The sequence below is a fragment of the Hoplias malabaricus genome, chromosome X2, assembly GCF_029633855.1.
Source record: "Hoplias malabaricus isolate fHopMal1 chromosome X2, fHopMal1.hap1, whole genome shotgun sequence".
NCBI lineage: Eukaryota > Metazoa > Chordata > Actinopteri > Characiformes > Erythrinidae > Hoplias > Hoplias malabaricus.
Genome location: NC_089819.1, coordinates 5,276,828 through 5,293,370, shown reverse-complemented (window position 1 = coordinate 5,293,370; position 16,543 = coordinate 5,276,828). Strand labels below are relative to the sequence as shown.

At 37.7% G+C, this 16,543-nt stretch overlaps 1 protein-coding gene across 1 annotated transcript; it reads right to left on the bottom strand.

Annotated features, from left to right (window-relative positions):
- Positions 1-135: 135 nt before the first annotated feature.
- LOC136677499 (aminopeptidase NAALADL1-like) lies at positions 136-13,895 on the bottom strand. The gene is made up of 19 exons (XM_066655061.1): positions 13,699-13,895; positions 12,726-12,898; positions 12,061-12,182; positions 9,603-9,722; positions 9,118-9,310; positions 8,287-8,380; positions 7,782-7,883; positions 7,105-7,190; positions 6,625-6,744; positions 6,157-6,242; positions 5,989-6,052; positions 5,372-5,439; positions 4,636-4,727; positions 3,758-3,851; positions 2,938-3,019; positions 2,334-2,507; positions 1,669-1,756; positions 1,462-1,554; positions 136-512 (listed from the first exon to the last, which is right to left on the bottom strand). Exons 1-19 carry the CDS (start codon positions 13,893-13,895, stop codon positions 326-328), a joined length of 2,235 nt encoding a protein of 744 aa, XP_066511158.1. The 3' UTR covers positions 136-325.
- Between the last annotated feature and the right edge of the window lie 2,648 nt (positions 13,896-16,543).

The following is a 16,543-nucleotide window of genomic DNA, read 5'->3' as shown; positions in this document are numbered from 1 at the left end:
ACAGTGTCCAAAATGGCTCCCTATCCACTATTCAGGAGAGTACTGAATGATTTCGGACACAGTTTTATGCAGGTTTTTACCAATCTGCTATCTGCTAGTGTACATGGGTTGTACACTACTTTTTGTGGTGCACTGTGGGATTGTTTGAGTTGAGTTGGTGCACTGTAAATTGTCCTCTATGTTTTCGGCCATTACTACAATTTGCAGAAGCCAAAAATAGGCAGAAACACACACCGGGGAGGGGGCATCAGTCCTTTTTTTTAAGTTACAACGTTAGATGGAAAGTTTCAGAACATGGATGAAGTCAGTGACTGTATGGACAGAGCTACATCTCAGAATGTGCTTCACTGAGGGTGTGAGCTGCCCCAGAAATGGCCTGGGTGATGATGGACAGGTGTTTATGGGCCTGAGCCCAGTCCTCCTTTAGTCCAGAAGCCTGGGCCTTCTCAAAAGCATCTGCCAACCCTGGAAACGTGGACACTCTTGAAGATCTGGATGCCCAGATCACATGCCTGGACAAAATAAATTGACCATCAGCACTGTGGCTTCATGTGGCTCGAGTAAAAAAAAAAACATAATAATAATACTATTTGTATATATATATATACACTGAATTGAATGTTATAACAGGTGACTTTAGAAACTAGCATATGTGATGTCATCATGCTTTTTACCTGGTCAACAGTAACTCAATGGTCAAAACTGACCAAAGACAAATGGAGTAGAGGAGGGTTGTGCAGAAACAGAGGGCTAAAATCTGTTATCGAACATCTATATAGTGGATGAAATGGCTTACTACAAACTCCATTTCCAGAAAAGTTGGGAAACTTTCTAATGCAATAAAACCTGAAATTTGTAATTTATTGATTTTTTTTTAACAGATTTCTCTCCACACTTGACTGAGATTTTCCACCACTCCCTAAATCTTTTCATGATAGTATGAACTGTAGATGATGAAAGACCTAGAAAAAATGTCTTTGAACTGACTGACAATTCTCTCATGAAGTGTGGCACAAAGTAGTGAAAAACGATCCATCCTTGCTCTAAGCCATTGGTTACTTTCTACTCTTAAAAAGCTCAGCTGTTAAACTGTTAAATGTGGAAACTTCCAGAACAGTGTTATTTGCATAGACTTTTCTTATTTCACCTGTCTCAATGTTTCGAGTTTGTTGCAGTCTTCACATTATATTGTTTAATAATTAAGATTTTAATTAAACGAATTAAAGTATTTTTATATATAAATCATTATAATAAAGCATTATTGCGTTTTTAGAAAATGTCCCAAATTGTCTGGAAATGAGGTTTGTAATAAAATGTCCCGTGACCAGAAGTACAAGGGTTTATTTGACTAACAGCAAATATGACTCCATTTGCATTATGCAAATTGGTGGAAGTTCACTTTTACTGTCCTTTATCACTGTTGGAAACGTGCTTGTTTGACTGAACTGATGTGACTCATACCTGAATCCATATTTGTTTGGAAAAGCCAATGGGTCCAGAAAAGCCCGGTCCAGTAACATGAGCTGGTCATTTATCTTACGGGTTTTCAATGGCCTGTAAAACAATAACACTTCAGAATGACTTCTTTACAGTTCCTATGAAGTTACCAACAAATATTATAATAATACAAATTATTATTATTATTAAAATATCTTTCATGTCACTTACGTTTCATTGACCAAGTCAGAGTTGTGAATGGCTCTGTCCAGAATTGTGGCTGCATTTCGAAAGAATTTCACTGCCTCTTTTAATGGTTCTGGAACAAGAAAAATAAAATAATGCCACAGTGATGAATTTATAAATGCAAACACAGTTGGCAAGGAAGGACAGACTGTGGTTCTCATTAAGCACCGACTAGACTCCCATTCCCCACCAAAAAATAACTACATGACATCAAATTGGACAATCTGCAGCAACCATCCTCTAAGAGTCTGATTGGGTATAAAGCCCTCTGGTACTGATTTGTAGAGCAGTGAAACCATGTACTCGTCAAATACGTACAGCAATGTTTCAAAATCTCCTCAAATACTTTCCCAGAATGAAAACCTGATACTACAACAAAGGAAGCCATACCCTTTGGCCATAGACAAGAGGACAGACATTTACCTACATAGCATATACATATAAATTCAGCCAATGGTAATTTTATCCCAAAAAAAAAAAACCCTTGTGTATACACTGTAGCCCAACTGATGCACAATTATTAGTGCCCATGTACATCATTAATCATCTAAAGTGTTTTCCAGATACTATTTTAGTAGTATTCTCAGCAGAGACATTGGTGGCACTGGTGTGTTGAGCTGTTTCAAGTGAATGAATAATTCATTACTTACCTAGGGAGATGCCGCTAGCATTCATTTTGTCCTGGAAGTTGTCCACAGTTGCTTGGAGGTATTCCTCCAGACTCTCGGCGTAGTCGCTGCAGTTGAAGGGCAGCAGGAGGCTGTCTGCCAGTCGCAGTAAGACATTCCCTGCTGTCCGAGCCACTGCCTGGTGACTGGTGAACCCTTTAGAAAGGCAAATACACAGGTGTCAAGTGGAAAAATAATAAGATGTTGGTTGGTTGGTTATTTATATGTGTTTTTTCCTTACTTACTTACTTACATGCTTATTTATGCAGACGAAAGCGCATTGCTTTTGCTGGAGATAAATTATAAGACCAAATTTTTTAAACACAAGCTCATTAAACATATCTTCTGAAATCAAGGATACAACAGGTAGTTTGTACCCCCTCTGCTTCAGCAGCAGCATCTGCTCTTCCTATTTACTAATTAAAAGTGGATCTATAAACATTTGGAAAGTGTATTTGTTGGGTGTTTTTGTATTTTGTAAAGGATTAAATGCATAGACTGACGAGGTGCTGCCCCGGAAGGAAGTGCATTGTAAATAAAAGAAGTAATTAAAGAAAAATTTAGAAACCAAATGAATGGGACAAACCTGGATCGATGAACTTGGATGCATAGTCAAAGGTGTCATAAGCTGTGTGGTATGCTGGGTAAATCCGTGCTTTAGTTTTGCTCTGGGGGGAAAAAAAACCCGTAATGCTACATAGACATGACTACAAGACTAAACCAGTTTCAAGTATTCACTCCAAATTCATACAACAACAGGATTAAAACTTGCCAAATATTACTAGCATTGCTAGACATCAATTAGTACTATCTGGTATGGGATATTTTACACATACAATATAACCAAAACAATTTGTATGCCGCCTAGGTTTTGGTGTTTCAGATAGAGGTGAGTGAAGTCAAGCACACAGCAATGCGATCTCCTTAGATAAACACTGGCAGTAAAATGAGTCAGACTGAAGAGCTCAGTAACAATAACCAAGTTCATGAATTTTCTATAGTGCTGGAGCTGGCCCAGACTAATGAAAGTGCTGTTGTTTTGATGTGAAGGCATCTAGGAGCACCAAAACTCAGCCACGAAGCAGACCACACGAACTCATGGACTGTAGTGTGTAGTATCTAAAATCACCTCAAATCACTAGCCATTCAAGAGTTACATTGTTAGATTTGGTACATTATGTTCCTTCTTTAGTTTTGCACTGAAGCTACAACACAAATGTAGCTGAAAATGGACTAAAGTATGAACATATTTTATGCTTCCAATTGTAGCTACAATTGATTTTAGTAATCAAAAATCATTCAAAGAATAGACATAATTTAATGATTCTAAAGACTTTAAGAGCTTTCCTAGCACTGTGTCTGTGCAAATAACCTTATTTTTATATATAAAGTGAAAGTCTTCATACCCGATCATAGGTGTAGGAAATGTCCATAGAGCTTATTCCCAGGTAATGGATGAAGGAAGCATAGTCACTTCCAGCTCCCGTCAGATATCCAACACTGAGGAAACAGACAATGCCACAATTAAGATTCAAAGAGTATATTATAGTTATATGTCAACGGCACATTACATTTTATACCCAACCTTCTCCCCAAGACCCCCCCGATAATCATCACTTGAGACGTTCAGCCAGTAATTGAACTGCTGCTTACAAATTGCCATTAGACAGATTAGCAGGTTTGAAGGTGAACACAAACTGTGCATTTGTTTTTTACAGTTGTTTACAGATGGCAGCATTGGTGAATATCATGCTAGATTGAAAATGTAGAAATTCCAGCAGAATAGCTATATGTTTCATTCATTCATTGATTCATTGTCTGTAAACGCTTATCCAGTTCAGGGTCACGGTGGGGCCAGAGCCTACCCGAAATCATTGGGTGCAAGGCAGGAACACAGCCTGGAGGGGGTGCCAGTGCTTCACTGGGTAACACACACATTCGCTCACAACTTTGAACACTTTTGAGTCACCAATCCACCTTCTAACGTGTGTTTTTTGGACTGTGGGAGGAAACCGGAGCACCCGGAGGAAACCCACGCGGACACAGGGAGAACACACCACACTCCTCACAGACAGTCACCCGAAGCAGGAAGTGAACCCACAACCTCCAGGTTCCTGGAGCTGTGTGACCTCGACACTACCTGCTGCACCACCGCGCAGCCCTCTATATTTCAATCAGAAGTAATTGGGAAAATATGTATATAAAATGCAAGAGAATTTAATAATTCAGAGCAACACTGAAAAAATATACTAGTATTAAATAAAAGAATTTTAAATAGTCATACTTTGGAATGACCCCATAAGTGGGACTGGTTTTGTTGAAATATCGGATCCAGTTATCATACACTGATACCGAAGATGAACCAGCAGACGTTACCTGAGAACAAAGAGGAAATTCAAATAAAACTCTTCAATAAAAACAGATAGTAACAAAGAATAAAGTTTGCAAAATGAGACATGCACAAAGTTATTCATTGACCTTTTTATGTTAAAAACCCTATTTCCAGAAAATTAGACACATTTTGTAAAATGTAATAAAAAAATACATGAATCTGAGATATGTTCATTTCAATGAAGCTTTATTTAACTGGTAAACGTACACAAAAGAATACTGATGTAGTCACTTACCACCTTGAATGTATTTTGCAAATATAAACACATTTTTAATTTGATGCCCACAAGACACCCAAGTGTTCATGATTATTTTTCAGTGTATTAAATTTTAAATGTGTTATCAATTTGTTTATATTTACAAAATACAAACAAATTGGGCGGCCATAACTGTAATATTTTCAGTGTAGTTTTGTGAGACTGATTTGAAGAGAAATAACAAATCACACATAATTGTTTTTAATTTAAGTTTTTTTTTTAGAAATGTGCTTTGTGCAACTTTATATGCATCCACAGAACACAACATGAATCGACTAAGAATACAACAAGTATCGACTAAGTCAAAACATCCCTTCCTCTCAAATCACCCTGTATATCTAAGGTACTGGGAGTTTGGGTTTATACCCTCACCTGTTTGGATGCTGTGAAGATGACACTCTGGGCAATGGGGGACGCAGATGCTCTGAGAGTGGCATTAGCTGCAAAAGAGAAACCAACACAATTTGTTTACTGTAATTTAGCTAGTACACAAGAGACTTGAACATTTTTGTGAGAATTTTATGGCTTTTAACCACAGAAGCATTGGTGATGTCAGGTACAGATGTTGGATAAGTTCTGAAACTCCAGAATATGCTAAATACTGTATATTGTATGGTGCTGCAAAAATACAGTTTCACTTCACCACACCCGGTGCTCTGAGGATTATACCCCTCTGACCAACACTTGGCATGGAGCCTATTGGCCTTAACTTCATGTTCAGCTGTTTCAGAACATTCCATTTCATTTAGATTATAAAATAGAGGCCATCTCAACCAAGAGATGGTGAATTATTTAATTAAGCACTGTGACATTGGCCTAGTGTTTGTCAAATAGTGAGCCAACATTCGTCATTAGTGTTAAACTCCTTCAGTTATTATAGCACTTTATTCATGTTATAACTGCTTATTGATATTTTTCCACCATAGAAAATATTAGACATTAATAAGCTCATTCTAAATGTTAAGTTTTATTGTAAGTGGTAGACGTACCAAACACAGAGATGTCCACATTGATGTACGCCACTGTCCTCTGGCTGAGTTTGCTTATATACTCCTGCAAATGTCACAAAAAGTTTAAAGATATTTACAGATGCCACCCTAACCCCAATCCAAATATTAATATTTGTAAAGATTCCAGTCTCATTTCAGTACTCTCACCTCGGTATATTCAGCAGATCCAATCAAACCAAATTCTTCTGCCCCCCAGCTTCCAAAAATAATTGTTCGCCGGGGCCTCCATTTGCCTTTCAAAAAGATAAATAATTTAAAGTTGATGTATTGGAGTTTCTATATTATGCCTGACAGCCCCCCCACCCCTCCCCATGTGTAGGACCCACCGTATGGGGAACAAAGTGCTTCATTCACATGTGAATACATGTTTTGTGACCAAATTTCGTTAAAAAATTAGTTTCCAGTACAATTGTACATAGCTTAGCTTAAACAGTGGACTCTGACCATGTATCTGTGAATTTTATATGTGAAAGCACATTATATATAACAATCAGTCAGAGCACATTTAACAGCTCAGTATAAGCGAATGCAAGTACGGTCACTTTAATAAACTAACTAAAATGAAGTATTGCCTATCATAATAGCTGATAGATTACTTGGATTCCCACAGCTCACCTGACTTCACCATTTGTCCAAGGATTCTAGTGATCTCCAACATGACTGCTGTCCCACTGCTGGGGTCGATGGCCCCATGGACCCAGCTGTCTCTATGGTTTCCATACATCACATACCTGTCTGAATATACATCAAAATGCAAATTAAAAATACACAGAACAAGAGACATATAGAATTGACCATTGTACAGACTGGATGTTTAATTTAGAACGTAGTCTCTTTAGTCTCTTTAAATACATACCAGATTAAATGTATACCACAGTTTTAACTGTCAGAGAGTAAACATTAATGCAGATTCATATCAGATTACATCCCTCCATAATTCTAAGTCAAATTGCTAAAACTAAACACTAATTTAGTACTGTTGAACTGTACAAATATCTTTATTATCTGTAATAGGTTTAATTTACAGAATCTATTAAGGTAAAACTATATTCTAGCTCTTCAGTTCCAGTTAGATTTAGAGTTCAGATAGATTACCTGGCTCCACACTGCCCCAGATCACTCCCATCACATTGGCAGAATCCCTCAGCTCTCCATAGTTATACACTTCAAGCTGCACTTCACTGGAGAACAAATTAACAATGGAAAAGTCAAATGTACGCATCCCCTAAATCTAGTGAATCAGTCAAGGCACATTTACTGTGTGAAGTAGAGGCTTCTATAAAATTTTAGGTTTGCGGACACACACTCATCCAAAGTTTCTTTTGAAATGAAGGGTATCAATCAGGAATTTGTTTCCCCGATTTTTGCTAAATATGTCACATTCCCAGGACAGGCAGGAAAAATTTTATTCATGGCTGAAGTGCCTTTGAGCAAGGCACCTTCCCCCCAAAATGCCCCCAGGCACTGAGGTGGTTGGCAGCCCCTTGCTCTGGTAGTGTGTGTGAAGAATTGCTCATTAGTGTGTGTTTGCATGCTTACTGCCATGGATGAGATAAATACAAAGAGGAATTACAATAAAGGGATCAATAAGGTTTACTCTCCTTCTTCTTCTATTTTATTTTATTTTTTAATTAAAATTTGCTTTATTCACATGACAAATGCCATTTTGCCATTTGCAGATGGCTGTGACATTATCATGGATTGAGGTCACAGGGGCCAAGCTACTGTTTATTTATATAAGGCTAAGTTTAATCCTATGAAGACCCTCATACCTGTCCTTAAAGTAAGTGTCATCAAATCCTGGTCCACCATACTTGTATTTGCAGGGGAAAGAGCCTTGCCAACTGTCAGGAGCCACAGATCCACTAAGATTACTGTAACAAACATCACATACACTTTACTGAGATGCTAAGTGCAATAAATTTCACTACAGGTCAACAGGTCCACCATATTCCACCAACACATTAAAACATTAAAAACAGTTGTATAATCACTGGTATTGTACAAGAGGCACATCCTGGATAATCAAATTTTCTGGTTAGTTGGATTTTAATTCTATTTAATACATATCTCTTAATTCTGAATCTATATTAATTTTGTATGTACCAAAAACAGTTGCAATTAAAGTTCACAGGCCTGGAATATATAAATACAAGTATAAGGCACAAAGAGAGGCTGTATGCAAATTTGTTGGCATCAATAACATGAAGGCACTAACATGAGGTTGGTTAAGGTTTTTTTCTGGGGGTTTTTTCTTCATAAAAGCTCTCGACTTACCAAATTAGGATCTTGGCATCTTCAAACCCTATTGGTTGGATTGGAATGGGTGGAGCACCATTGATGTCTTCCTCTGGAATTCTATAAGTGCCATCTAAATAAAATGAAGATTTAAAATAAACAGATCGGGACATATTTGAAAAATGCTTAATTCTATGTTGTTATTAAAACGAGAATAAACTAAAAAATGTTATATTTCAAAAAATAACTTTATGGAGAAAAAAAATCTAAATTTGATGTGGTTGCAGATACCTCTTATAGTTACTTTTTCAGCTATTCTAATGTGCATTTATTGTAGATACTTCCATAGAGAACAACTGACCAGTTGAACTGGACACTCTGACGCATCTGCAAATTAACCCATAATCACCATCCTCAACTTTAAGCATGAGCTAATTGGGTATAAAACCCAGTGAAATTTTGATACAGTGTAAACACAAGCTGTAGTTTCCAATTTAGATTAAAAAAAATACAAGTCTTTGTGCTGACCTGAGCAAATATGGACTCTGTTGTACTGTCCCGTGGCTAAACTAAATGCAGAACATGTTTCAGATTCTGTAATTCTCAGAGATTTGAGAATAAAATAAACCTAAACAAATCAAAAAACTATTTAATAATGTTGCCACATTATAAATTCCTATAAACAAGCTGCAGGACTGAATCAGGAAATCAGTACAGGAATCAGACTGCAGAAACAACATTCACCATCACTTCAGTGAATGAGTAGGTATGTCTAAACTACCATAGGTCTGAAGAAGTAGCGGGATGTAGCAATGTACATTAAATGAGTAAGCGTTTTGTGTGTGTGTGTGTGTGTGTGTGTATGTGTACTTTTGGCAGCCAGGTAAGGTGTTAGTGGGTCTCCAAAGTCACTTGTAAAGCTTCCTCTCTCAACACCGGATGGTGGGAGGTACCAGGAATGGGGGTATGTTTCATTTTTATCTGACATCAGACCGTCATTGATATCATAGGGATCTGTGTAAACAAGGACCCCGACTATTCCGAATGGAGCCGCATTAATTGCCTGTAGAGTTCATAACAAAACAAGATTTTTAAAAACCCTTAAAACATTTAAAATATATTGCATTAAATGTGCAATAAGTAATTTCTACAACCAAAAAGTAGCAAATTACATTTTAAACTTATTATTTATTAGTTTCACAATGTGCTGTGTGGTCTAACTTTTGTCATGCTAGCTAAGTCAATTTTTTTTCAAACCAATGATTCCAAAATATGTTTGTGCATAATCAAATTGCAGCCAGAATCAGAATCAGAATGTACCTGGTTTTGTGTCTAAAGTTTCTTAGTTTTCTTACTTTAGCTCCTCGTCCTGCCCCTCCATATCGGACGATGGCAATGGTTCCATTGAGGTCCATTGTGTTGTTCAAATGTTCATAGTCACTCACCTTCCCTTGATTGGCATATACTAGCTTCCCCTGGACACAACACAGAGGTATCAAAATTTTGCAGGCACCACTTTGAGTCATTTCTGATATTAGCAATCATCCGCATACTCACATAGAAAAGCAATGACCAAAAGCAACTGCCCACAAGTCTACACTGCTCAGTGCCAGGAGTCAGTTAGAAGGATATTGCCCTTCCAGCTCTAGCGCGTGAAGCTTTGGAATTGTGTTGTCTGGAGGGATGGGCCACCATTTAATATTTTTTTGGAAGAACTGGATTGGCAGAACTGATCCAAAATGAGCACCTGCCCAAATATATATGTGGCTGAATTCAGTCAAATCCTCACAGCAATGTTGCAATTGTAGTGTAAAGCATTTGTAGAGAGGTAAAGGTTGCACCTCTGTAAGACAACCTCTTTACAGATACCCTAAATTTCAGAAGAAATATTAAGTGAAACATTTGGAGTTGGATATATACGCCAACCAGCCACAACATTAAAACCACAGACATGTGAAGTGAGTAACATTATTAATGTCATTACAATGTCAACTGTCAATAGGGGAGATATTTTATACAGCAAGTGAACCATCAGTTTTGGAAATTCATGTATTTGAAGAAGAAAAAATAGCAAGCATACGCATGAAGGGCTCTGACAAGAGTCAAATTGTAACAACTACACAACAGAGTGCATTTCCACAACAGCAACTCTTGTTGGACCAAGGAAGAACAACTGGACTATCAGCAGCAGGGTCATGGCCACTCAAGGCTCACTTGTCCAATCCCACAGAACACCTACTGTATGACAAGTTGCTGAAGAAATTAATGCTAGCTATTAAAGAAAGGTGTCAGAACACACAGTGTATCACAGTTTGCACTATGGAGTTGCATAGGAGGAGAATGGTCAGAATGTCCATGCTGACCTCTGTTCATTGTCAAAACCATATCAGAACTGGATAATTGAGCAATGGTAAAAGGAGTCCTGTTCTGATTAATCGGGTTTGCTTTTACATCATTGGGATGGACTTGTGCATGTGTGTTGCTTACCTGGGAATAGATGGCAAAATAATTCACTATGGCCTGAAGGCAAGCCTTCAGAAGTATTCTGATGCTCTGGACAATGTTCTTCTGGGAAATGTTGGTCCTGACATTCATGTGGATGTTACTTTAACATATACCACCTACCAAAACACTATTGTAAAACAAAGTACAAGTAAACCCCTTAATTGCAGTGGTAATCCCTATTGGCTGTGGCTTTTTTCAGCCTGGCAGCAAGCCCAATCACACTACAGTAATCTTTTGAGGAACATGACAAAGAGTTCAAGATGCTGACTGCCCAGATGTCATTCAGATAGAGCATCTGTGGTATGTGCTAGAAAAACAAATCAGATCCATGGAGGCCCCACCTCACAAATTACAGGACTTAAAGGAGCTATTGGACACCTTCATTTCAAAGGCTGGATCCTTTTAAATGACATGGGGGGACCTAAATAATATTAGGTAAGTACTTATAATTTTATGGCTAAAGGCTAATTTTAATGGCTAATTGATGTATGTGTTTGGACATTTTAGCTTGGCAATGCATTATGTTTTCCACTTTGCAGGAGGGACAAATAAATTATGATCATTTTGATTATGATTATTTTATGATCTATGATATGATACAACAGGTCAAATTACAGTGCAATATTTTCATCTGCAGTAATATACGCTTGGGACACTTTGGGTGAGTGAGGTGGATTTTATTGTACTGCAATACAGCAAATAACGGTAAAGTTGTAATAGCTTCAAAGGTCCCTCACGAATCTCCATAAAAGAACAGTGTCTATTATAATCCTGCTATCATTTCCCAGTGGGGTGGTGGAAAGGTCAGAATGTGATGTTTCATAAGGATTACTCATAACCTACGTTTCGGAACACCTGCTTATTCTCAGAAGCCTTTTCTTTTGGGAAGGCTTTAGTTTTGTTTTTGAAACATTGCTGTGAGGGTGTTTCATGGCTTTAGTTAGCTATGGTTCTGATGCTGAATTACAAGTTCTGGCATGCTGATCCATTCATGCCAGAAAATCAGATGGTCCTCCATGACCTCAGTGAATGCAGTTCCACTACACCACAGCTGAATGCTGGGAGGATTATACCCCACTTGCCAAAAATTTCATTCGCACAAATGAATGTCAGTGCATCTCAGGAAAAATTAGCAATACTAACTCAACACAAATACATTGGGAATAATTGGGTAATTTAAAAAATAAATAAATAAAAAAAGATCTATTATATATATTTTTTTTTTTTTCATGTAACATACCAAAAAAAAACCCAAGGATGAATAATTGATTTTTGTCTAAATGAATGTAGGGTCATTTACAACTGTACCCTGGCATGTCCAGCAGGTCCATAGGCAGCGTATGGCTGGACCACCTCTGGGTCCAGTTGGTCTGGTGTATATGCCATCTCTTTCTCCTGCAGGAGGTGCAGTACACCATCAGTAGAGTTCACTGAAACATTGAGTTAAAACAAAACACACAAGCAACAAGATGAGAAATCCTTCTATATTATTTTTTTATATTCTTATATAAAGACATTAAGGAGGGGAGCCAAATCTGAATGGCCAGTTCAATCCCATTTGTTCCTAGCTTAGACAGGCTACACTGATTGACTGATTTTGTTGTCTTATTTCAAAGTTTAAGAGTTGAGAGGCAGACCAGATTCCCAAATGATTGTCCACAAGCACTAAAAAGGTATTTTCATAATATGTCCCCTTTAAGGCACCAGATGTAATTGGACAGTAAATGGGAAGTTGTTTCTTGGCCTGTTATGTGTTGACACCTAATTAGCTCTAGCACAAGAGCGCTAAAATAGGCTTCACTTCTCGATGTGCCATTTGACAAAATGTCAAAAACTACCAATAATAAATTACCATGGAGAATTTTCTACAAGATAGAACCCACTGCTGTTAATTAGCAGCTGAAAGATGACAAGGACACCTTAGGCTTGAAAAATAACCGAAGTCTTCTGGACAAATTAGCAGTGTAACTCACCCACAGTGACTTTATTAGGCCGGTCTTTGTTTGGAAAGGACAGATAGACCCTGTAGTCCTCCCTCCAAGCAGCATCCAAACCACTGTCTTTGTCCTGCCATCGTTTCAGCATGTATTCAACCGTGGCTTCATCACCCGCAGTGGTGGCCATGTGGGGAACCATGGTTAGTGCCCTATTGAGAAAATCAAGGGGTATGTATTGTCTGGAAACAATATCTGTATAGTTCAGAGGTTTAGAAATAAACAAAGTAGCTGAGAATAGTTTGAGTTATTTGATGGAATAGTTATTGTAATGGAATGGTCAATTTCTTTTACATTTGAGGTGACACCTGGTGTGGCACTGAATTTTAATTACTATCCAAATCCACTGGAGAATCACATTAATCTTCTGAGATATTTAGTACTGTTAGTAAAACTGTGGTAAAAAAGTTGGGGTATGATTTTTAAATGTGAAGAACCTTATGGAACAGCAGTGTAACTCATTAACTCACTTTTGTTTAGCAGGCAGAAAATTCTCCACAAGGGTACATTAACAAGACTTTGATGCTTGTGCCTGTATATATCCACCATGAAAATAAATATGTTTTAGGCTAGAAATAACATCTACATTTCTCAGGCATCTGGTAGCATATTTATAACCATCCTATGAAATACATTTATGTAAGGAAGTCCCTCAAGCCATGCCCTCATTTAAATCCATTGACCATCTGCTATATTTGAACTAACAGCCAATTTTTATAGCTAGGCATTTGTACATATTTTCTGGGAGAGAATAGTCATTTCAGAGGAAAGCAAAACCTTTTTACCTTGAATGGAATTAATGCAACCAGACCAAATGTTTTTCCAAGTCATCTTGGAGCATATATTGTCTATTCATCATGGACAATGTGAAAGGCAAGTAGTGCATTCAAATTCACTAAAAAAATTTAAGTGAGTCAACTAACTATAAAAATAGAGTCAACTAACTACTTACTTGAGGTTCTCCTCTAGCTGCTTGGTGTCCACCTCATCAATGAACCTCTTGATGAGACCCTCATCCACATCATGGGACAGTTCCTGCAGCCAGCCAGGTGCTGAGACTCCCTTCTCAATGCCGAAGTGACCAATAAGGATCCCCACAGCCAGGACCACCAAGCCTAAAAAACTAAACAACAGCAGTTTCTTCAGCATTCTTGATGTTTTTTGCTAAGGACTTACTACAGGTTTATCTCCTGGTGTTTCTACACTTGGAGGCAATGCTGAAAACTGCAACATACAGGTGGTTATTGCCTTGAGGTCAGGGTCATGTCTTTGAAGGTGGGTAAAAGGTAAGATCAAGAGATAATATTCAAAAGCCTGTCCAATATAAAGATCATTACAGATTATGGAGTTTACTAATTAACAGAATATAGCTGAAAACTTCACTCAAGTAATCAAGGCTGACATGACTATGCAAATTATAATTACTTTAAATAATTAAATAGTATTGTTCAGGTGCTTATGTTGGATGATTTCTTCTCCTACTCTATCTCATCTCAAAGGTATTAGAGTAAGCGACAACATTCTTCAGCCCAGTGATATGGGGCTTTATGCCTATCTTGGTATTTGAGCACAGTGACTTTTTGTTACATACTTTTCTATGGAGATTATACGTCCTGTTGTAGAACTTAATTCAGTGTGGTGTTGTTTGGTTTAGGCTGCACCTCAGTGAATCCAATGACATGTTTTGATTTTTTTTTTCTTAATGCTGGATGCCATTCCTAACACGACCCTTCAGGGATCAGGACCAGCACCGGAAGAGCACTAGCACAAACCCAGTGTCTGTTGGGTGTATGTTGGGAGAACACACTAAACACCACACAGGCAGTGACATGCGTCTCAAACCCAGAACTGCACTGCAGTGAGACCACCCATCCCACAGCCACTTAATCTGATGTTAATATAAATGTAGTGTGAGATGAATATGTTGTTATTTTTCTTATAAAAGAAATTTTAGTCCCCAACTCAGATTGGAATCTGAGATAGCACCCAGAGATGGTCATAAACCAACACTACAGGCCACTCCAGACCCTGTTTATGACCCAAGGTCTCTAAAAGGCTCAAGACAAGAATCTTTGGTGATGACAGAGAACCTCCAAGGATTAACTTATGCTCTCTGTAAAACTGCTTAATCAAGAACTTTTCAAACCATGGAATTAAACCTTAATTCCCATTGGTTTAAAACAGTTTCAAGTTGCATATGGGATACAACTGTGTAAAATGAATTCCAGTTGGACAATCAAAAATGGATTTATAATCCTGTGTTTAAAATGACCTTTTGTATGAACTTCGTTTAGGAACCACCAAGATTTTCATATATGTGTGTTATTTGGTTAAGAATTAGGTAAAACACAGTTTTGTCTGAATAATATTACTTTGTATTAATATATAATCTTTTATATTACATCTTAATTAATTTCTCTCTCAAATGTAATCAATTCACTCTATCCTGAAACAATATGCTTACATGAGGGACTCGTGTAATAAGATGGCATTAGGAATATTGTTTGATAATTAAACAATATAATTAAATATAATTAAAAAAGCATGATCCAGAAATCTTTGGACATTCATTCTACAGGAGTCTTCCTTAAGTCTTTGTCTTGTTAAGTGTCATAAATTGTATGTGATGTCATTACTAAGGGAAGTTCTAGTCTAAAAGAACATACAATCAGAGGCAAGAGATGCCCGAATCCTCAATCCCTGAAGACCAATCAGGTTAAAACCTGGTTTAAAATCAGTGGCGCGGAAATCTCTTATTTGACTTAGCTCTCTGAGGCTTGCTCTCTGAGGCTCTTCAACATTTCAGTCCAAGCTGAACAAACCCAGAACAGAAAAAAAAAGAAAATGTAGAGAGAAGGAAATGGGGGGGGGGTGTATCTGCTTCCAGTCAGGAAGCTCAACTAAGAGAGCCCAGAAGTTATCTTTACTCTATTAGTAATATTAATAAGCTATAGTTTAAATCCAGCAAAGCTTAACACCCTGCTCAGAACATGAAAGAGACCTCAGGCCTCTGAACCCTCAAAGCAGTGGGACAAGAGTTTCAGGATCGAAAGAGAATCCCCAGATGCACCCTCAGAATGATCACCTTCTGAGCAAAGACTGAGGAGAGACATGCATAGATGTGGCTCATAGAATGAAGCAGATCAGCGACGAAAGAGAATCCTCACATGCACCCTCAGAACGCCATCAGCTCCAACGGAGTGGTCGCCATGTCCAAGGCTGTGTCTACATGCTACAAGGCCATGTCTGCGAGAAGCTCCAGACAGCCCTGCGTGTCAGTGATGTCCTGCAAGCCATCTTCATGCTGCCCCAGGGATATGGTTAATTTAATTCCATGGCTTAGGAGGTTGGTGCTGAATGCTTTGCTGGGATAAACAATAGCTTTTCTAGAATTTAGGGTAATTATCATAGAGAAATTCCCTCATATATTAATCTCCCTGCTCCCTCTTATATCGCTGTAATCCATTTCATTATATGAATGTATAATCAAAATGCATTATTTAATATTACATTTAATAAAACAGTTGTGTGATAAAACCAATCCTTGGTTATTTGTTTGTGTGTGCACCTTTCTTGTACAGAATTATTACTTTTAGTTCAGATTCAATTTCGGAGTCAAGAGCCTACAGTGGGTCAATGAGCATAATTCATTAACAATAATTATTTCTAACTAATTCTGCTATATTATATGTAAAGTCCAACATGATGACCTACTTGTCTAAGCGGAAACTGGACAGGTAAAAACACTAAATATTACTTAATGGCCCCCAAACTTGGAGCTTAACAAAATGAATTAA